Source organism: Phragmites australis, chromosome 20, assembly GCF_958298935.1.
Source record: "Phragmites australis chromosome 20, lpPhrAust1.1, whole genome shotgun sequence".
Classification (NCBI taxonomy): Eukaryota; Viridiplantae; Streptophyta; class Magnoliopsida; order Poales; family Poaceae; genus Phragmites; species Phragmites australis.
The window spans coordinates 7,422,028-7,446,421 of record NC_084940.1 but is presented as its reverse complement, the minus strand read 5'-3'; the positions used below and the strand labels follow the sequence as shown (position 1 = coordinate 7,446,421).

Below are 24,394 nucleotides of genomic sequence, written 5' to 3'. Positions count from 1 at the left end.
TTTTTGTGTGAAGATTAGATAGAACTATACGACTAGTACTAAGCATGTTTTAGTCTTTAGGTGTAACTGAAATTTAATCACCGGTTCAAATTGAATACTATGGTATAGCATATAGAATATAAATAGACTCTTCAGAAATCACAACTCTTCTAGATTGAACATTATTATATTTTTATGAATTTCTCAAATATTCCTCTTTTATTTATAAATATTGACCACATATAACATTAATTCTGTTTTTAACGGTACACATACAATTGTATTCGAGAAAAGATGTCTTTTTTTTCTGAGAGCGTAATTTCAATTTTGCACAGGGCCCCTATATACTGCGGTCCGGCGCCGATCACAGGCAATCATATTCACTGTGATATAGTATGACCCTTCACATGGTGATCTCCATCGATATGGTCCCTATCCTCCAGTCATCACGCTTCACGTCTCTATGATCATGTACTAGTTTATTACACCTAATAGCACTAGACAAATTACATGAGAAATAGAAGCATCACAAGTCGGCACGCAGGCCGTTATACAATAACATGACAGTCTTTGGCTGCAATTAATCATGACACGCAGGCCATGAAAATTACACACCTGCAACATATACTTATAAAGGTCATACTATTCACATCATTCCCTGCAAAAACAAGCTAAGCATAGAATCAAATTCTAACGGGATGATGAAAACATGTTATCCCTAAAAGCTCTAGGCTCGGACAGCACGGCGGTACCGCTAGCAGGTTAGCGGGTGGGGGGTCGAGGGGAAAGCCGCCCCCCTGGGTTTTAGGGTAGCGCCCTGAAGACCTCTCAGAAATTCATAGATCGTATCTATGAAATCACTATGAAAATCTCATCGGATTGATCATATCAAGCTGATTCTGAGTCATTCACAATCCCTCAATTTTCATTGGATCAATCATATTGATTATCGCGTGAGGTTTTTCTGGAAATGACGACAACACATACAACCTCGATCTGTTGTTCTCCTGACCACTAAGTGGCGCACGCTGTCAACCCCGATGGTGATTCCAGTCGCTAGTGACAAGTCGCACGCGCGGCCAGGTGGGAGACCAAGCTAATCTTTTTGGTCGTATGGTTCCATCGACTAATACTTCATCCGATCCCAATTACACCAAATCATGCAACGACCGATCCAACACATGAACCAACCACTAAAATAATAGATCCAATCTATTACTACCACATATCACATATATGCGATCGATCCAGATCAAAAACTACACAAGATGGCTCTGATACCACTATTGGGTAACGGGCAGGCTACGCTAATCTAAAACAAAAAATTTCTACCATATTCACCCAGGAAACCATGCTAGTAGGTGATCATAGATCGTTACCACTTGACGCGCAATGCAGCGGAAGAAGAGTTGTAGACCAATCTAACGTTGTGCGCGTCAAACTCCTCGAGCAGGTTCTCGATCAGATTCGCGACCAGCCCCGCGCAGATGGTCACACTCCCCGACCAACTCCAAGCATATGGTCATCCTCCTTGACCAACTCCCGATCAGGTCCGTTGCGTCCTCGACCAATTTTGAGTGGTTGTGTCGTGCTATCTGACCAAATCCTAGAGGTCGCGTTGTGCTCCACGATCAGACGAGCAGGTACATCGACCAGTTCGTTACGGCCAGCGACTAGTCCTAAGCACATCGCGATCAACTCGTCGAGAAGACCAACACCGCAATAGCAGCAGCGCCTCTACGGTATCCACACATACTGGGCAGTAACGTCACGCGCCGATGTACTAGCACCACACGCGAGGCTAGGGTTTTGAGAGGTCGTGTAGAAGGTTGCGGCTAGGATTTCAGAGTAGCTTAACCTTAGCACGATCTACCCACACCTCTCTTTATATAGAGCTCGCCAATGGGCTCTCACGTTTGAAGCCCTTTAGGACTCTAACTTCTCATGGATCAGAATCCAATCAAAACCCATATATGAATCCAATTCGCATATTTTGTTCCAACCCATTAAGTGTGTGACCCGTTAGGTTCATGTACAAATGGCTACAACTCACAAACCTTTTCCAAACCAAAATCAATAGCGGTCCCTAGTAGGACATGTTGACTCCCGAGTATAGACAAAAGATCATATCGGTTGAATATTAATAAACACATGCACCGATCCCTTTGCCTCACAATACCAGTCAAGCTCAAGGCGAGATACGTGACACACTTGTGATAGCTCGACCATTCACTCGATCAAGTAGTGAATTTATCATGACTAACTCTTTAATCATATTGGCATGGCCATGCACTTTCTCAATCCAACTACCTCGATGGGCCCAGAGACATCTCTCCCGTTATCAAGGAGGGGCAAATTTCATCTTGATCGCTCACACCCCACGACATGTTTCATGACAAGTCCAAAAACTACCTTTATGACTTTCTAATTACGGAATAGTGTTTGCAATTCTCAACATATGTCACTACACATTCTGGGAATCAATAACGATCTCAGATCTAAGGATCCTACAGGCACACCATTTGAGATAACAACTGATGGCACATTATAAATAACAATCCCAGCAGTATCTCAAGTTGGGTCTATCTAACATCATGTTCTCTAACATAAAATATCCACATTATTGACTTGGTATCTCTATACCTATAATCCATGAAACGTGATCATCAATCAATACATGTGTTGGTCTTATGTATCATCACAATAATATACGACCAGGGATCGACTAAGAATAACATCATAATATAAACAAAGAGTTTCATGAACAAGCACATACTTGCCAATCAAAATGTAAAAAGTAGTCATTCTTGGAATATAATCATCTTTATGATTGCCTCTGGGCATATCACCTTCAATATCTTCATCTTCCTATTTGTGTTATCATCAATCACCAAAAAGAGGGAGATTGTAGCATCTAGATTAAGAATCTTCTAGTTCTAAGTGTCACAAGGTGATAAAGGACACTTCGAGTAGTTAAAGGTTCCTTTTTTACTCTTTTGACCGTACAATAAAAGGGGCTAAGTATTGTAGCTTGATCTAGTTAAGTCTAGACTTAGTTGGATGCACACTTATAAAATTCTAGCACTAGGTAGCTCAAAGAAGCCCATGGGTGAGAAGTCAAGAAGTTAGAGCTCAAAGTTAATTGAATTGGATGAGACTTAGAAAAATTATTCTCACCGGATGGTCCGGTGTTGGACTAGTTATACACACCTGAGCAATTTAATGTTCTATGAAGAAATGAGTTGACCTCACCGGTTGGTCGGATGATAGAAGCAAAAGAACTCCAGAGCATTTAATAGAACATTGGATTTTTTCAGAGGAGAAGAAGTTCAAGGGACCGGATTGTTTGGTGTTGTGGAGTTTAACACACCAGATCATTATTCTGACTAGGTGTCTCAGTGCAGGGAGATATGAACTCACCGGAAGATCTGATGTAGTGATTTGAAGATCACCGGGGCAATTCAGGCAAAGGCTTCTGACAACTAGCAGAGCCAGCTTTTGCAAAAGGTAACATACCAGATTGTCCAGTATGTACAAGGTTGTGTGAACTAGACCATCCGGTGTTCACAGAAAGTTTGAGTGGTTGGGCAACAGCTAGATTTGGACCTCTAGCCTATATATATACCCTCTTACTCGGTTTTATTCATCTCTCTTGCAACTCAGAGGAGTTCATACGTTGTGTGTGTCATCAAGAAGCAAGGAAAAGCACTTGAGTTGATTTTTAAGTTCTTTAATGCAAGATTAAGGATGTCATTAGTGCTTCAAGAGTAGCGAGTGTGTATTTAGCTGTTGTCTAGACTTGATAGTGATCAAGTGAAGCAATTAGCTTGTTACTCTTGATGGTTGGCAACACCTAGCCGGTCTTGGTGATTAAAGGTGTTTTCAGTTAGCTCTTGGAATTCTTGTGGGAGCCCCCGGAAGAGCTTTTACTTGGTTTGATACCCGCCAATCCAGAGATGAAGAAGTGGCAATCACTAATGAACACTTCAGTCTTAGTGACTCAAGGGGGAGTGATATCCTTATGTGGATGCTCCAACGAGGATTATGGGAGAGTGTCAACTCTTCGATACATCGGGAAAAAATCGGTGTCCTTCTTCCCTACTCACTTAGTTTTCCGCAATTTACTTCAAGCATTTACTTTTATACAAGTTTCAATTCTACATTTACTTTTGAGTTCTTTGCTCGTATGTTCGTTTGATTTGTTTTAGCTTGCTTGCTCGAGTAGTTACTTTTCCTTCATCTAGGTTAAGATTCCTATTTGTTCTAGAAATCGATAGAAATTAAATTTTGAGTAGATCCCTATTCACCCCCCCTAGGATCATTAGATCATTTCACTGACATGATGGCATCCATCGACCATCCACTTCTTGAATTGTTAATGAGTACGATGCCCTAACCACCTCCATTGGTATCCACACTAGCAATATCATGCTCAATGACCTTTATGACCACCTGATCAGTTGTTACAAGGTGCATGATCAACCTTGTTTCGGCAACACCACTAACAACCAATTTCCACACTCTACCAACCATGTTGGATGAGGGCGTGGCGGCAATGGGCACAGCCATGATCGTGGCAAAGGCTGCGGCAACTCCGGCAAGAATGGAAGATGGAGGAGAACGTGGAGATGCCTCAGCCTGTGGCAACTCTGGTGGACATGGCAAGTCGACATACCAAATATTCGACTTGTATGGCCATATGCACTAAGATGCTACTCCCATTTTGATCACTCCTACCAGCCAGAAATGAAGATGGCAGACCATGTACAATCCTCGTCTAAGGGCTATACCTTTGATACCAATTGGTACGTGGACAGCGGCACAACAAATCATCTCACTGGTGATCTGGATCAGCTAAGTGTGCATGAAAGATACAAGGGCAATGATCAGGTACAAGTGGCTAATGGCTCAGGTCTATCTATCTCACGCATTGGTAACACTATGATTTCTATCTCTAATCGTCCTTTGTGTATTAAAAATATTTCCATATTCCTCGCATCAGTAAAAACTTGCTCTATGTTCATAAGTTATCTATTGATAATGATGCCTTCTTAGAATTTCATGATGATTATTCGTTTTTCTGTAAAGACCGAATCACGAAAACCACGTTGGTGCACAATAGATCGTGAGATGGCCTCTGTCCTATGCCATCCCTGCAAAAGAATCATGCGTCCTCCTTTGCCAACCCAACCCAAGAAGTATGGCATAGGAGGTTAGACCATCCTACACACCGTGTCATTCTCAACATCTTGGAGTCAAATAATTTGAAGTCTTCACACGTGTCCAATAAAGAGCAACACATCTATGATGCATGTCAGCAGGCAAAGGCTCATTATCTACCCGTGTGTCTAGTACTCCTTTTGAGCTTGTCCACTCAAACATTTGGGGCCTACTATAAATTCTAGTAGTGGTTTTAGATATTATGTAAGCTTCCTCGATGATTTTAGAAAATTTTGTTGGTTCTATTTAATAAATCACGAGTAAGATGTTGAGCAAGTGTTTCTTGAGTTCCAAAATTGTGTTGAAAGACAATTTGACACGAAAATTAAATCCGTACAAACCAACTGGGAAAGACAAGTAGTTGTGATCAAGGGGGGCTATTAAACAACCTTGCAGTTAAGGAAGATGACTCTCAAGGAGAACATATATTATATGACGGAGATCCTAGCTTGTATGGCACTGTAGATAAACATGCACATTGATTGTTTTGTTGTGAACAACTAGCCGTCAAAGTTGTTTAAACCGAATTCATGTATATCTGTAATATGTACTCATGACTATATAAAGATGACCAAGCTCACCGATTGGGATGTGGCGAAAACCCTAAATAATTTCCATCTACATTTTTTACAGGTTATATTTTGCAAAAGAAACATAGAGGAAATACTGCCGTGGAAAAATGGCAAAACAAGATATGCTCTCTTAGACAATATTTAAGAGGTTGGGCCAAACATACTAGCAGGGCCTAAAAAAAGAGAAAAGGGAGCTCACTGTCTTAATAGACACTCTGGATAAGAAAGTGGAGCACACTTGACTAACGCCACATGAGATAAATTTAAAACAATATCTCAATGAATGACTAGTCCATCTATTAAGGGATGAGGATATAAAATGATACAAATGCTTCAAAGTAAAGGACTTACTGGAAGGGGATGATAATACTAACTATTTCCAATTAGATGCTAATGGAAAACACCAAAAACAATACATATTCCGATTGAAATAGGAAGATGGTGTGATTGTGGGTGATGCGTAACTAAAGAAATACAACACAAAATACTACAAAGGGTTATTCACCCCCAGAGGAAAATCACTTCTCAATGGTGGAAACATGTTGTGATGACATTGCCCAAGTAAGGGAGTTAGAAAATGACATCCTTACTGCTGCATTCACATAAAAGGAGGTAAGGGAGGCAATATCATAATAAAACTTTAGGTCTAGATGGTTTTTTGGCTGAATTTTATCAAGTATTCTGGAAGATTATCAAAGGAGATCTAATGGCCCTACTCAAAGATTTCCATGATGACCAATTACCACTATATAGCCTAAACTTTGGGGTGATCACTCTACTACCCAAAATCAAGGATGTGAAACAAATATAGCAATACAGACCCATATGTCTACTTAATATCAACTTTTAAAATATTCAATGAAGTTGGCACTAATAGAATAAGTAGTGTTTGTTGAAAAATTATGAGTCCCACACAGACTACCTTCATGCCAAGATAGAATAAGTAGTGTTTCTTAAAAAATTGTGAGTCCCACACATACTACATTCATGCCAAAGTAGAATATAATGGAAGGAGTGGTCATACTACATGGAACTATACATGAGTTGCACATAGAGAAACTGAATGGGACCGTACTTAAGATTGACTTTGAAAAGACCTATGACAAAGTTAAATGGTCTTTTCTAAATAAAAAATTGAGACTAAAGGGATTTCCACCGCAAAGGTGCAAATGGGTTGAAAATTTTGTTACTAGTAGAAGTGTTGGCATCAAAGTCAATAACGACATTGGCCGCTACTTCTAAACGGGAAAAAAAGATAGAGACAATGTGACCCCCTCTCCCCTATTTTATATATAGTAGCAAATATTATTGCTATACTAATTAATATGGTGAAAGAGGACAAACAAATAAAAGGAGTGGTCCCTCATTTGGTTGATAATGGTCTATCTGTTATGCAATATATGAATGTACAATCATTTTCATGGACCATAACATAGAGCAAGCCAAAAACATGAAGTTATTATTTTGTTCTTTTGAACAGATACTCGGACTTAAGATCAATTTCCATAAAATTGAAAATTTCCTATGGAGATGCAAAGAAATTTAAGGAGCAGTACACAAAATTATTCAGTTGTGAGATTGGGTCCTATACTTTATGATATCTGGGTGTCCCTATACATTATAGAAAACAAAGGAACAAAGATTGGAAGGGGGTCGAAGAACATTTTGAAAAGAAATTGAGTAGCTGAAAGGCTAAGCACATGTTCTATGGTAGGTGCTTATCAATTTCATACTCAGTAGCCTACCAATGTTCATGATGTTCTTCTTTGAAGTACCCAAAGGAGTGCTGAAGAGGGTGGATTATTACCGGTTCCGCTTCTTCTGGTAAGGGAAAAATCATAAAAAGAAATATATACTTGCTCGATGAAATCTCCTATGTGGTCCCAAGGATAAAGGTGATCTTGGGATTGTAGATTTGAACTTAAAAAATAAGTGTGTCCTTAGCAAGTGGTTATTCAAATTGCTAAATGAGGATGGTGTATGGCAAAATATATTGAGAAACAAACATTTGGGAGCAAAACTCTATCGCAAGTCAAAGTGAAACCAATGGAATCCATTTCTGGAAGGGTCTATTAAAGGTTAAACAGGAATTCCTAGACCTTGGGGCGTTTCGTATTGGAAACGGTGAACAAATAAGGTTTAGGGAGGACACATGGCTAGGGACCAACCCCTTTGTGTGAACAATAACCTTTGCTTTTTAACATTGTCCAGAAGAAACATTCCATGGTTGCCGAGGTGATACGTAGTGACTCACTCAATGTCACTTTTAGAAGAACGTTGGTGGGGGGAGGGGTGGTAAACTCATAGCTTGGCATGAGCTTGTTGCTAAATTGGCACAAGTTCAATTAATTAACGAAGGGATATACTCTATTGGAACCTACATAGGAATGGGCAATTTTTGGTACATTCTATGCATCACATTATGGTTAACCAAAAAGCATTCCTTTCGAACATAAAAAATTGCGGAAGCTGGAAATGCCATTGAAAATCAAGATGTTCATGTGGTTTCTACATAGGGTAGTAATCCTAACCAAAGATAATCTAGCCAGGAAGAATTTGAATGTTAGTCAACAATACTGTTTATGTCATTGCAATGAGAATATACAACATCTTTTCTTTAAATGCCTATATGTTAGATTGATTTGGCGATTAGTCCAAATAACAATGGATCTAAGTCTACATAATAATATTTCTCACATGTTGGGTAATTGGCTTGGGCACGTGAGTGAAAAGCAAAAAGAAACTACCTTGGTTAAGGTTGCAGCACATTGGGGCTTTATAGCTAAGTCGAAATGATATTGTTTTTTGACAAAACAAAACATCATACCTTTTTTTATGCTATTTTTAGGACGCATATTGGCTACGTTTCTAGATGTTGCTGCAGCATGAAGAGGAAAAGATGGAGATCCTAGTGGCATATCACTCTTTGAAGGTCATTGCGATGGAGCTATTTGCTTCGCACGGATGGAATTTAATAATAGGCTATGTGATGTTTAAAATTATTGTCAATCATTTCCTAGGTTGCTTTTTCTTTCCAAGATTTGTATAGTTATATACTGAATGATTGTAATAAAAATCAGACTGTATATATGTTTATGATGTGGTGGCTTCCATTATCTTAAAAAAAAAAAGCGAACAAGAGATCATATTTTACGACATTCTGAGTCGATCATTTCCATCAACAGTCTTGTACACACAAATATTGTAGTAATATGTAAACGGCAATGATTGATGTGGTGGGACTTGAACACTACAGCAACGTTGGGGACAAACTGAACACCTTCACTGTTGGATTAAAAAGCTGGTAGGCCAACCCTTTGCTGTTACTAGCTAGTATTTATTATACTTCTTGCAATTTAAAGAAGTGCTAGCTCTAATTAAGAAAAGGCGGGCCTTCCCTGTAACCCATTAATATAAACTCCTAAGAGTAGCTACTTCGATTTACTTATTTTTCCTTAAGGGATTGATTAAGAGCTTTTCATGGCATGAGCCCTTCTACAAATCATGACAACCATGGCTGCTGCTTAAAGTATGGGCACGGCAAGGCGACCGTTGTGAGCTAGATAGCTAGAAGGATCCCCAACCACAATGGCACACCCTTTTCAATAGCTTCTCCAAACGTTAAGCAAAACAGATTGTCCTAGCCAGTACTACAGTGATTGTGGGATTTGAGAATGTTCGGCCGGTTTCAATTGGCTCCCAGGTGGTTTTTACGGTTGGGTTCTTCTACGTGCAGTGCCATATAGCCGGCCGGCTCAATCAAGTTGGTTGGCTAGCCGCTCCAGGTAGGTCGCCCGTCCATTTCCTGAACCAACCCGTCCGTTGCACTGTCTGTGGCACCATGTTGCAACATGGTAGTTTGGGGCTGTCGCGGTCTATCAAATTAGGAGTGCCTGGTGTTGTGCTGAACTGCTGATCGCCCTGATCTCCCTGGTTTAGGCTGCACATTAGTATCAAGACGTCATTTGTTAGCAAGTACTTTGGTAGCTACTGGCTTGTACTTAAGTTGGCAATCTCGTGTTTAAATTGAATTAAGATTGATCAACAGTTCTGCACCACTGACAACACCATCCTTAATGTGGTGTCGCGACTAAATAGTAGTGGGAAAATGATGCATGCTAGCTGCTAATGGTAATTGGGGCCTGGGGACAACGCCAGGAGATGCACAGATCGTGCTTACTTGTGCTCATTACGGAGACAAGCATGGTCTGTTTATACAAAGCAAACGCTAACTGGACTTAGCTAATGCGTATCTCTGGGATTGCGACGCTGTAGTGTCGGCCAGCTGATGCCTGGTACTCGTATCTCCCTCATACAGCTAAGGATGCTAATAATGTTGGAGAGAGAACGCGGAGAGATCGATGAGCGTTCCGACGAGGCGTTACATCGGCATAATCTTGATCGTTTCGTACAGGAATGTATCTTTAATAGGTCAGCTCGAGTTGAGTACTGATGTTTCACAGAATACGTACTGCATGCAGTGTTCATGAGCCAGCTGATACTACAGTTACGAGTAACTTTACCCCCGTTTAGATGGACTTTTTTTTCTTTTTTTTCTTAAAAAAATTAGAAGCTATCCAAACGGCGGTCTTCTGACTTCGGTTTCTGATAACTTTTGGCTAGCTGAGGAAGTGATTGTGGTTGAAATAAATTAAAAGCTGAGAAAGAGATTTTAACTATCTTTTCTGACTTTTAGGTGTACTATCTATTATAGTTTTTAGATGTGCTGAGAAGATAAAAATTTATTATAAAAATCAACAACTAAAATTCAATAACTACAACCGCTTTCTCAGCTATACAAAAACTCTGAAACCACAGTCTATCCAAACAGATCTTTAATACACTCATGAATAGAGCAATTTGAGGAACGACAACATTGATTGGCACCTCAAATTGTCTATTCTCCATAAACGAAATTGTATAGATTATGAGGTGACTGGCCAATTTCAGCAAACGAATTGAAGTTTCTATTTCTCTCAAACGGAATTTGTCCAATACCTGGTGAGCAGTCCGGGGAAAAGTGCTGCCCCAATGACCGATCGGTTTCAGCAACTAACGTACCTGATGGTCCTGATGGAGACCGGCCGGCCTTCTTGCCCGCGAGCGCATGCGTTCATGCGTGCGCGCATGGCAGCGTGCGCTGAAGGCGACGCCAGACGAATTTGGAGATGTATACAGAATCTGGCTGCGTTGGCGTTTCTAAACTTTAGCTTTTTGTCCCGCGGAAAAGGCCGGACAACCGCAGCCGCACGTACGTTCATGCAAACTAGCCGTCATCTGCCAAGCTGAGCCATTTGGAAGGAACGCAGCCGTGGCACGTTCGTAGTTTCCCACTTCCGTGTACACACTCCGCCGGCCTGAGGTGTACTACGCTGATGTCGTAGAACAGTGCGTTGGATCGGTGCGGCGCATTTACTTGCGGTTGTACCGTCGCGGTTGCGGCCGCGACGTGCCATGTGCGCGGCAGCGCGGAACACGGACGCGCGCGACTAAGAAAAGCGCCCCCCCGTCCCCGCGCTCGCGCGCCAGGGCTCCGCTCCGTATGGCCACCTGTTGCGCGTGTACGCATGGCGCCGGGCCGTCCCTCTCGCGCGCGGACGAGAGCGAGCTCGCGGCGTCCGTCCGGTGCCACATGCGCGGCCGTCCGGCCCTGTTCGTTCCCACGTACGCCCGCGCGCGCGCGTACGTACGGCTTCTCGTGGGCGCGGGCACAGTACTGCCGCTTGTCGTCTACTCTCTACTGGCCCAGTCGTGACGTCTACGCCACTGCATGCATGCATTTATGCGGGCGCGATCCCCACGGCCGGTAGTAGCCTAGTAGGTCGCGTTTGCCTTTCGCCCGTCGTGCATCAGTGCATGGCTACATCATGAGGTAAATTCTATAAAATGGAATTTTATGGGTAGACTCTTGTGAGATCTGAACACGTGTTTTTTTATTGTGCAGCATGCGTGCGTGTAGGCTATTGGATCGGAAGTGTACGACAGGGTCTCGTAGGGATCTTTTTCATCACTACTACAGAACTGATCAAAAGAAGCGGTATATCAATACCGATTGTACAGAATCAGAACTGAAAATGTATCGGTGCTAGTTCTTAAGTTTTCATGTGTGAACAGTGATCGAGGTGTTAAAAAACGGCACTGATACTGATTGCAGTGACAACCGCCACTGAGAGTGTCAGACCCGAAATTTCCTTCGAATCGCATTTTTGCTCATCCGCCATTCGTTCGGCTCGCGTTTTGGCTCCACCTTATCTCTTCCTCAGTCCTCACGCATCAATTTCCTCAGTCCTTATCTCTCTCCACCTTATCTCTTCCTCTCTCTCCCTCACTCACTCCTGCCCCACCGCCGCAGCTGCTGCTCAGAGCGATGCAAGTGGGTGCTCGGCAGGATCCTCGCCATGCAACGGGGCATCCTCACCATGAAATCCGGCATGGAATACCTCCGCGGCTTCCTCGGCGACGTCGCGCAACACCAGCGAGCTTGGCACTGTGTTCAAGGAGCGTGTGCCGGTCGTGGAGTACGAGGACATCAAGCTGTACATCATGCGCATCGCCAACGATGGCCCCTCATCGCTTATCTCCCACAAGGCCATCACCAATCTCCTCACGAGGTAAGTCCTATCACACTCACACATGGTTCTCGCCATCGGAATTTAGTCACTCACAGCGTTGTTGTCCTATGCAAGCGCAGCTCCGGCACGTAGAGCGGCATGCAAGTGGGTGTTGCTGCTGCTGCTCGAAGCGGCGCAAGTGCTGCTGCTCATTGGAGCGGCGCAAGTGGGTGCGGAGGCCGGCTTGCTGCTGCTCAGAGCGGCGCAAGTGTTGCTGCTGGTCGTTTATTTAGTCTTTGTTTGGTAATTGGATTAATCGGGAATGATTGTATTTTCTGTGTTTGGCTAAAAGCATGCGAATTGCGCACTTTCATGCGAGAGATTTATTGGGATTTGCTCTTTGATTTGGGGATTGGGCTGTGATGCTGTGATGTATGCGATTTGAGGATTAGGTTGTGATTGCTCTTCGATTTGGGTTTGGTCGGGTTTGCAGGTGGATGGAGCGGCAGCTGATGGGAGCGGCTTGAGCGAGCGGAGGAGGTTGACGGAGGAGCAGGCGCGGCGGCGGAGCGTGCCAGCGGTACCGATAGCCGAGCCGACTCGAAATTGAATTGGCTTGTTACTTTTTTTTGACTCTCGATGCACCTATCATTGCCGATTCGTGACTCAAACTAGTAGTGATAGTGAGTTCATGTGCTGGTTGCAAACCGGCACTAATAGTCGATAACTATCAGTGTCGAGTAAATAGCCGAGGGGGTATTTATAGCCTCGTTCCAACGGTCATATTTTGTTGTACTCATCGTACCGATTAAAAAACCGGTAATAAAACTATTTTTCAACCAGCACTCTTATATATTTTTTTACAGCAGTAACAAGAGTCTTATAGAATTTGCCCCCTATATATGTGCCTGTAGGGATAGAGCATGGTTAGTGAAATCAGCCAAGCTTAATTATCAGAGTTTGCTCGTCATTTCCCATTCCCATCCCGGCAGTGAGGCAGATGGTTAGTAAGCTAGGTGATCAAAGGTTTAATTTGTTGGTAAATCTTGCGTTAATTTCTATAATTGCAGTTCCATCCTTTCCCGCAAAAAAAAAATTACAGTTCCATCCGTATTGGTTCGAGTTGGCGAGCTCTTATCACACTCCATGTTTTTCGGACACCCGAGCTACCGTCCGACAGCCAGGTAGCCAACCACAGTGGAGATACACAGACGGATGGCCGGATACGCCATCAACACTTCCAAAAACAAAAAACATCACACACATGCATGCACCAGCAGCCCAAGAACATGGCGCGTGCGCAGGTGCAGCCCGTGTAACGCGCGCGATGGGCCAGCTAGGGCCCAGGCACGCTCGACTCATCTCTTGCCGGCCGGCCGGCCAGTCGGTATACGGATATTGTAGCAGGCTGCAGCTGCTCGATACTGTCGAATCCCTGGGGACAGGTGCTTTCACTGCGAATCTGCAACAACTAAACTTTGCCACGGGCATTGAATCGCCCACGAGGATGGCGCGGGTAGCTGCAGCGAACCAACAGCAACCAAGAGATTCGGAAGCCTGCGTCGGTCGGTGTACTATATACTTCATGGCCTTTATTGAAATTTGCCCGACGCTCAACTTTGATGTCATTGTCCATTTCACAAGAAACTTACAATATTTAACGGCAAGACAGTATAAATTTGTGGTACTTTGCTACACGAGAATATAGTATTTTTTTAGACTTCATGTGAGAGTGTTGATGGAAAGACTATTTTGCCTTTCGGGTTTGTAGCAGCAGTTTTGACTTGGAGTAAGCAGTTTTGGCTTGGAGGGACCATTTTATGCCAAATCAGTTTCATGGAACTGAAAGTTTATCCTACAAATCGGAAAGAAAATCATGTTTCAATGGGCTAAAATTAGGGAAAATGTAGAAAAAAAACAACCTAATTTTTTTTTCCTTCATTTTCTCTCACACTAACGGAGCCCACACTGGGGCAGAGCTCCCACTGGGCCACCTAGGGCCGTGGCCTAGGTCGCAACCCATATTCAGCTTCTTGTTTTTCTATAGCTCCTATAGACCACCGGCCGTTCAGCCTTGGACATGGTCCAGGTCTTGAGCCATGCCTAGCTCTGCACCCTGAGCCCACACATTGCAAAAACAGCCAAAAAAAATACACTTAAGGGCTGAGGCTCGAACAGGCGATCTTGTAGGTTTAGGTTAAGCGATTGCTACCCAACCACTAGGCTAAAGGTTGTGAAGTGCATACAAAAATGAAAGTACCTTCATTTCCTTCTAGATATTTAAAATTTTAAATTTGTTCAAAAAATTACCAAAATTTAGAACAAAAATTTTGAAATTAGTCCGCCGGTGAACGAATAAATTGGAAAACAAAATTGAAATCATTGATTCAGCGGCATGTTTAAGCCAGGGGTATCGAACGCCATTTTGTAAATTTTCTCTCATCTAAATCCATGAAAATATTATTCTAGTGGCTATAGTGCCATGTGGCAAAGAGCCATAAATTTACAATGTACCATGGCTAAATACTGAAAGTTTGGTGTGAAATGACAAATGTCAGTAAAATTTAGTGTCATGTGGCAGATTTTGCCTTCTAGAAAAGACTAGAAAATTTTGCCGTTCAGGAATCATGCTGAGTGGAGTACGTACGTGCGTATAACGTCATTGAAGAAGTGTACGTAATCATAATGGACACTTCATTGAAACGCCTAGGGGGTTTCTTTGGTTATATATGGATTCTCGTGGGAGCTGTTTCAAAGGACTTTCAATGTATGGTAGTTCCAGGTGAAGCTCGAATTGTATCAGGCGAAGCTAGTCTAAAACTAGCAACTCCAATGCGCGGTGTGTTTTACCGTAAGTCCACAAAATTTAAATCCAAGATACACCACCCCCTGCTCCATCGCAAATTCGTGATGGAACAAAGGGCGAAGGCATAGCCCTTTTAAAACTTTGAAGCAACCATCCCTTCCGAATTTGAGGATTGCAACATATCGGCCTGCATTTGGGCGACATCTGGGCTTGGACTGAAAAAGCCTTCTGGCATTGTCTGGGCTTTATTTGGGATCAGCTTTGCGTTAACCCATGGGCTGGCTACGATATGTGATGGACTATCGAAGCAGTTTCAGAGTTTGGACCAGGCCAGTGCAGGCTGCCAGCCCATCAGAATCCAGAGCTCTAACGGAAGCACGGAGCTTTTTATTTTTAGAATATTTCGAAAATAAAAAAATTATAAAAATAAGCTACAGTTGCAAAAAAAATTTAAACCAACAACTATTTTTGCAATTATTTTATTTTAGAAATATAAAAATAAAATTCTGGAAGCACGCGGATGCACCGTTGGGCGGGAAGACCTGGCCAACTGGACCGTCCCGACACGGGTCCAGCTAGACACAACCCGTTAGCCCTGACTAACTAACTAAGTCGTGTTGTTCCAGCCCACATGTTGGAGCCTTAGCCCATAGCACGATGGGGGCGACGATGCAGGGGCGAGGCGAGGCACGAAGGCATAATGTAGGGGTGGCCAGGGCAGCGGGGAGCAGAGGCGAGGCAGGGCCAAACAACCAGGGAGGCGAGCTGGCTAGGATGGGGCTTAGCTTAGATTGGCCTGTGCCGGCACGACGAGGTAGACCTACAGTAGCATGCCTTAGGCCGGTCTAGTTGGCCAGCTCTGGACCGTGTGGGACGTACTCCAGACGCGGTGGAAACGACGGACACAACCGAACCAAAGGTGGTGGACGCGGCAGCTGCGTGGACCCGTGATCTTCCAGACGGGTGGACGCGGCAGCTGCGTGGATCCGATCTTCCGGGCGGGCGGGCGCGCGCACGGGGGCCGGGCGGTGCGACACGGTCCATAGGGGATGGCTTTACTGGCTTGGCTACGAAGGATGCCGCGCGAGACGGCTGCTGGGTGCGCGCGGGGCCAAAACTCGGTAGCGGCCTGCCTGGCCGCGCGGCAGCGTCCGGTTCGGCGCGCGACGACTACGAGCCAGGGGTGAAGTGGTGAACCCCGTGTTGTTGGCCGGTCGTATGGCTGGACGGGTCCGAGCCGCCGCCGGGGCGGTTTGCACGTGACAGCTGCCGCGGCGGCCGGTCCTTCGTTGCGATGCCGCGCGCGGACGTGAGATGCGCGGGGCCGGGGCTGCGGGCGGGGCCGGCGATGCCAGGCAGCCAAGGCCGGTCCAGAGAACGGATTGGTCGTCAGGATTGGGACATGAAACTTGGCTGCCGCCGTCGATAAGGTCGGCCAGGATAACGTAAAGGTGACAACCATAAGGCGAGTCAACGGCGAGCATTCGACGTACGCGGTCAGCCGTGACCGCCGGCCAGCCTAACAGACTCAGATCGAGGACGGGAATTATTGGGGCGTTTTGTTTCGTGTCCTAGTAACATGAGATCGAGTCGTCGAGAGACGCTGATTGTGAAGGTAATAATAAAAAAATGGCGCGATCTGATAAAAGTGTTAAACTAATAGCTCGCAGTAGACAAGCGCGATTATATTCTGATAAGAGAATTATGTTGATTGAAGCATAGGTGTAAGAACATGGACAGAGAGAACGTTGCTGACATCAGAAAACTCTGACCGATCTGGCGAAAATTTCCTTTTGATGGATGGTACCTGGTACGGGCTTTATATGTATTCGCGTATTCTAAAAAGAAAAAAAATGCTGCAGAAACTTGACAAACTGACCATCATGCCACTAATAGGCTAGTTCACCAAGTTGGAAGAAATAGAGCTACACTACCTCATAAAGGCATATTAGTACTGGTTCAAAAACCCTATCAATACTGATTTTTAAATTAGCACTGAGTACTTGGTACTCATAGCTTATGATTATCAGTGTCCGATCTAGAATCGGTACTAAAAATACATTTCATTGCAAGTTGGTGCAGTGAAAAGGTTTCGGAGCTAAAAAAATAAACGAGCCAATTTGATTATCACTACTGTCGTCGCGGTGCTCCTGCCACGGCCGCCGCATGCTCAAATCAAACACATCTTATATATACAACACATCTCACAATCAAATTTAGTACAACATTGCAAGAATTGACTTATCTTGTCCATACAACAATGCAAAAAAATCTGCCAACTATATTTTATACAGAGAACACATATATGCAACAATATCCAGATTACAAGAAGACAATCATGTTAAAAAACAGAAGAATGCGATGAGCGTGGATCGAACATGTGACCTTTAGATCTTCAGTCTGACGCTCTCCCAACTGAGCTCTCTAGATGAGGAAGCGAGCAGGCTACGAGTGAAACAACCAACTCTTCGACCAAACACACAATGAGCAGTGTGATCTCTGTGAGCGAATCAACCAACTCTTCGACCGAACACCCAATCAGTATAGTGTTGTCGATTATCGCTCAAAGAACTATGTGGAAAAGATACAATATGACAACAGGGTTAATTGAGGAAAGTGACGTGCATGCAGGAAGATGTATGCTCACCTCTTTCTTCAAGGCCGACTTCTTGCCGGATAGCATGAAGGCTGGTGCGGCGGCACCCTGGTCTCTCACCACGTAGAGTTGCATGATCTTCTCGGTGGCCTCAGCGGCGCCCTTGCTCTCCTTCATCAGCCTAACCACCTCAGTCTTGGGTAGGAGCATGCGAAACCGCACGACGTCATCCCCAGGCGCCGCCAGACCACGTCTTTCACAGTGCGCGCTGGTTTTCATTGCCGACGCCGATGTTGCGGGGGATCTGGATGAGGAAGTAGAGCTTCCCGGGCTTGAGCGCCTCTGAATAGCACCCGCACCACCAGAAAGATCACATTTCGATAGAGCAAACGCATCAAGAACACCAAGAAGCAGTCAAGAACTGGGCTTTTCCAATCAAAACTACCTCTTTGCTAGCAAGAACAGAATTTGGGCGAGTGAAGCTAGATTTGGGAGACGAGCTCGTGAATCTGAGCGCAGAACTGGCAATGACTCGGGGATCTGGAGAGTGGGCAGGAGCAGGAGGGGATGGATCGGGTGGGCTTGGCTAGCTTAGCAGCTGCTTGTGTTGTGTTCTTGGCTTGCCTCCTCCCCACCGGAGACGGAGACTAGATGTGCTGCCAAGTCCGAGAGAGAGAGAGAGAGAGAGAGAGAGAGAGAGAGAGAGAGAGAGAGAGAGAGAGAGGAGAGATCGAGAGAGAGAGAGGGGCAACGGGGACCGAGAGAGTGATGAGAGTTTGAGAGATTGTGCGAGAGAGAAGAGCCGAGAAAAATATCTAGAGTCGGACTTGCTCGAGTAAAAATTAGATTGAAACAAATTTTCGGGTCCATATAGACTATCAGTGCTAGTTGTGATCAGAACCAGCACTGATAGTTGGAGTCGGAGGTTTAGTCGAGCTAAAATTAGAATGGATTAAAATTTTAGGTCTAGATGAACAATTAATACCAATTATGACTACAACCGACACTGATATTACGTATCAGTGCTGAATCGTGTTACAAACCGGCACTAATTCAGACTATTAGTGCCAATTTTTAACAACTCCATCACTGTTCGAGTACAGAAAGTTAAGAACCGGCACTGATATATTTTCAATGACGGTTCTTGTACAACTAGTACTGATGTAATGCTACTTTTGATCAGTTCTGCAGTAGTGCTCGATAATCATCACAAACTACCTTAATTCACAACCAAGTGCTTGGCTATTAGCCAGCTTGACAGATCAACTGAATTCTTGACCACAATGTCTTGGCTCCTAAACATTATACATAGCACTCCTTTTTTTCTTTCAAAAATCGAAAATAAAATTAAAAATTACAACAACGTACAATACATTGCAATACAACGTCTTCTAGTTTACGGAGCATGATGCATCGCCGGTTCTTGCTGCAGCCCCATGGTCGTGTGCCCTTCTGCAGCAATTCAAACGCATCAGAAATGGCTCCATCGGTGACCAAATCAGCAGTTTGATCAGCAGTAAGGAACTGGTTAGTTAACCACATGTATGAACGTGACGTACATACCGTCGGCGGCGAGGTCCTTGTCGTGGCGCTCGACGCACTGGAGGATGTACTTGAAGGTCTCGGTCTCGCAGGGGATGGCGAGCGCGCCCTCGCTCCGGAAACCGAACTCCTCCTCCGCCTTCTCCAGCAGCAGCCGGAACACGGGGTGGCCCAGGTAGCCGGTCGGGATCACGAACCGCCGCTGCTCGGGCCCCACGTACACGGGGCAGTAGCCCCGCGGCACGTCCGGCGGCGCCTGCGGGCTGTGGCAGCCCTCGTCGTCCGAGACCGAGTCCACCGTCTCCGTCCTCCGCAGCCGCCGCAGCACGAACGGCGGGATCGCCGCCGACGCCGCCACCTCCTCCGGCGGCATGTGCTCCTCCTGCTTCGCCCCTAGCGCCATGGTCTGCCACTTGTGCAGCAGCTCCCGCAGCCGCACGATCTGCTTGATGCCCGTCGACGCCTTCGCGCCATCGTCGCTCATCAGGCACCGTGCACCTTGACAGCAATGGCGTTCTTGGATCTCGAGAGAGTGTGAGAGCTTGAGATGGAATGGAACAAACGAGAGAGGGTGCGTGGCATCATGCAGGAGCCGAGACGATTATATAATCAAGTCGTACTCCATCAGGGGTAACATGGCCGAACAAAAAGATTCCTCTGTGCGGCGTGTCGCTCAAGAATGCCTTGTGTTTGATTCATCCGGCTAAGCTACTCCGCTAAATAGCTTAATTTTTCAGACTCTTCGGTGGCAAACTGTCAATGATGGAGAAAACTAATTAAACTAGTGCTGTCTTGCAAGTTAAGGACGAATATTAATGAGCACACAGTTACAAAACAGTGATGTACCACCCTCTGAATTTTCTGAACTGGAACAGCAAAAGATATCGCACGGGAACTTTAACTTGCTGTCCACACTTTACACAAGAACATGCCTGCATAATCGTGTTCGATCGATGCCAGGTTAGAGCATGATTATGCCGGTGCATCGTCTGTGTAACTAGTACTAGTAAAATATTGCAAGGGATTTTCCTTTGTTATTCTATAATATATGTCGTTTAATTTTGCGACCCGACACGGCAGGAACCAAGGCCCCTGAAACGCTGAGTGCTGCTATCACCTCTTGAAGCTATTTTTAAGCAGAAAGAAGCAATTACAATAACTAATGACTTGGGGTGGCAGTCTGGCCGATTAGTTTAGAAGGATAAAGTACATTCTTACTATACATTGCTTAATGAACGTGCCAAACAACCGTTAACACATCGGCATTACCGATAAAATACTCACAAAACTGTTATCGATCGGGCTCGTGTTTTTATCCCATGACTACTACCGAAACCTTTGTATTCTATCCTGTTTTAGATGTATTTTTTTTGGAATTGTTCGTACTAAAATATCCTACAACATGAGATTATTTTTCATTATGTTTCTAATTCAGAGTCATCTGTGATAAATAACTTAGTCGGACACTTCACTAAAAATAGTGTATACTGATATTGATATTTTTTGTATTCTAACGTATAGAAATAAGCTTTTATCCCATAACAGAACAGTTGCCGTACACAAAAGAAACATACCGACTTACGATGTACTAGCTCACTTTTATGTTGGATAAATTACTATGCACGCCACTTGCTTGTTCACGGATCATGCTAGATCGATCTTCAGATAAGGCCACCGGCATCGCTTGGAAAGCTGGCTGCGGCAACGTGCAAGCACATGACGGTCTAGCTACCCTGCACGGGGAAACGTACGTACGCGAGAGGGCCTCCCTCTCTCTCCCATCCCAGGTATCACATGAGCGCGTAGTCGCGTACGTTGCATGCATGCCCAAAAGCGATGGCGAGCTGCCGAGCCAAAGCTCCAAAGGGAAACGCGAGCCATGTGATCTAGCTCCAAAGGGATTAAGCTAGGTAGCGAAGTCGGTGTACCACGATTGCTGTACGGCCCTGTGGTTTTCTACTTGATTATCTGGCGATTATTAGTTAATTGTCGACGACAGTGTTCCGTCAGTAACCAGTGCAGTTCCGGTCTGCCAGGGAGTAGGGATGCAAGCTTTTCTCTTTTTTTTTTCCAGGTCATTGAGTCGACTTAGAACTCACTCAGATCAATTAAATATATACCTCCACCTATTTAAACTGAAAAAGTAAATGAACTAACATAATAACTTAGAACCACACATTAGATTTCCGGCAACTACTGGTTCTTTTGGCTGTTTGGTTGGTATACGAAACCTTCAAGGGCTAGATTTCTTGAAAGCTGCTAGCTGTGTGTGTGAATGCAAAAGGTGACCACCGACTGGCAGAATTAACTGGCACAAATACAAGCCAAACTGATGCTTCTAGTTTGCATCATTAGTACTTCATGACTTCGGAGAAGGAATATGCATTGCCAGGTAGGGGCTTATCCATCTCTCTCCCTCTTATTCTTATCTTCCTCCTTTACTCTTATTTTCTCTTATTTTTCTTTTTCCTCTTCATGCTTCATGATAAAAAAAATTACCATGATATTTTTATTGGTTACGAAACAGTAAGACCATCTCCAACGGTTTCCCTTCAAGGGCCAGAATCCCTTCACGACGGGATTTTCGTTCTCTTCAGCGCTCCAACGGTTTCCCTTCACGGTTCCCGTCACGACAGAATTTCCAGGGTCATTCCCTTCAGGACAGGATTCTCTCTTCATTCCCTTCGCGATTCCCCTCGAAGGGAAGCTGTTGGAGATAAGAGGAAATAAAGGGAATGAGAACGGGAAAGAGAATCGGGAAGGGAACGAAATGAAGAGAATATGGTTGAAGATGATCTAAAGAGCTGGAGCACTCAGCCCTCCCTTTATCCGCCCCTAAACTCATGCGACTACAGTGCCACACACAGCGGTCCATACCGACGTACCGTTGTATCTATGCAGGAAAGGAATAAAACAGATGAATGGGCATAATATAATTTGATGAGATAGGAATAAGAATAACAGACCAATGGCCGGGTGTGAGGGAGATAAGCTGAATCAACAGGTTGTCAGTACTGAGTAGTACAAGGGAAAAAGCACCTTGTTTCAGTTAAACTGGGCTGAATCTGTAGATTTCACAACCAATTGGGTCTTAGCCCATGGATCAGAGGCCTGATCAATGTTTCAGGTGAAGCCCAGTCACTAATGGATCCGAATGGAAATTTGCCAGTATAGCCCAAAACGGAGCAATGCTGCTGGGCCGGCCATCTGAATACCTGATCATGCCAAATTGCACTGTATAAATCATTAAATTGGGTCCTCTTAAAAAATATCATTACTCCATTCATTCAGAAATAGTGGACGTGTTTTTAGCTTAGTTTTCTAAGTTAGATTTTGATTAAGGGTTTCTCATATAATATATCAATTATAGCTACAAAATATATATAGTGTAAAATTATTTTGATTTATGAATCTATTGTATATTTTTTATACACTAGATATTCTTATAATTTGATTTAATATTAGTTAAAATACATAAAATTTAATTTTTTTCAAAATATAGTATGTCTACTATTTTTTAACGGAAAAACTAAATTGAATGCAAATTCTTTTATCCAACATCACCTCACATAATTCGATGTGAAGAACCATGTCTGTAAAGGATCCCACCCGATATAGGCAGGCACGCTCACAAAAGCACGCCTAAATATCTCTCGATCAGGCTCAAAAAAAAAAAAAAAATCTCTCGATCACACAATTCACAGTCAACATGTAGGACACGGAGTGACAAGCATGGGAAAAAAGAACGGGGAGAAATCGTGCCAGCACAACAGCGCAAAGCGTAACCGAAGCGTTTTTTTTTCGAAGGGAGGGATTTCATTAAAAAGTCAATACAGTACATCTCCAGCTTACAACCAACAGTCCGACACCAACTACCAGGCCTCAGACGAGAAAGACTAACCATTGTTAAGCCGCAAGAACCAACAGCTCGGAATCACCTCCAAATCGCATTTGCGTTGAAAGCCCGCTGCCCTACTGAAGCCGGTAGAGGAAACACAAGTCCGGCACCGTCACCCTCAGCCGCATCAAAGATAACAGTCACTATCTCTATGGCCCCTGGCCGAAGCAATAGCAATCCAAAAACATACCTTTCTTATTTGGTAGTATGCATATAATGATTTAATTTTTATTTGGTAGGACGGATAGAATTTGGATTGGGTTAGCCAGAGTTTCATGAAACCCATTTGCTATATATTTTGGTTTTTATTTAAATATAATCATTCAAGATCGAGTCTTCAGATGTTTACTGCTCGGACAATGACCGCCGTATTATCTTTATCCAGACATCACTCTTTTCTAACTCCTTTTCTTTTGGAACCGATGACGATGACTCTTTTTGCTTTTGCTATAGCTTTGCCTAATCCAACATGGTTGATGTGCTACCTCCAGTGAGGATGGAGTTAGGTGGTAACTAGCTTGGGTAACCTACTAATTAACCTCCACTGAGGATATTCTGAAATCCACCAAGCATTGTGTATTTTCATGTAGCCTAGTCCTGCTAGCACAAGAATCGTAAGTAAACGTGTAAATGCTCCTGTTTTATACGTACCAACATAACAGAAGGACAAACATTGAGGTTGAGGCAACTTTATCACATGACACAACTGAACCTGTGTGGAGGCACCGGACTATACGCTGCATGTCTGCATGCCCTGCATCACCATTGTTACTTCGTAGGCATGGTTGGGGTGCTCTAGGCTCTAGCTCCATGGATCCTACCTTTTCACCGTGAACAAATCCAAAACAACTGATTATGCATGATACTGTACTGCAACTAAAAGGATAAGTAATTGTTCTGGTTCTGCAGTTACTGGGAACAAACAAGAATTGGAAACAAATTGAGTTGCTGTCTAGTATAGTCTGTCCATGACTCCATGCTCGCATCAGTTAGAGATTACCCAGCTATTTTGCTAATTCGGTCACATAACCTGTTACTGATATGTAGGATTACTTAGGTTCGGCATCTTGTTTATGGAATCCTATGATCTAGTTATGATATTTTTGTTTGTGAGTTTCTTTTAAATAACACACCAGTTGTCAGAGTGATCTTGATAATAAATTTGGGTATATTGGATGACGAACGTGTTGATCTACGTTTCTTGTGGATGTGTATCGAACGAACTCAAAA

The 24,394-nt window shown here is 44.0% G+C and overlaps 1 protein-coding gene across 1 annotated transcript; it reads right to left on the bottom strand.

Moving 5' to 3' along the window:
- Positions 1-18,821: 18,821 nt before the first annotated feature.
- LOC133901997 (auxin-responsive protein SAUR36-like) lies at positions 18,822-20,050 on the bottom strand. The gene is made up of 2 exons (XM_062343561.1): positions 19,288-20,050; positions 18,822-19,176 (listed from the first exon to the last, which is right to left on the bottom strand). Exons 1-2 carry the CDS (start codon positions 19,748-19,750, stop codon positions 19,121-19,123), a joined length of 519 nt encoding a protein of 172 aa, XP_062199545.1. The 5' UTR covers positions 19,751-20,050; the 3' UTR covers positions 18,822-19,120.
- Between the last annotated feature and the right edge of the window lie 4,344 nt (positions 20,051-24,394).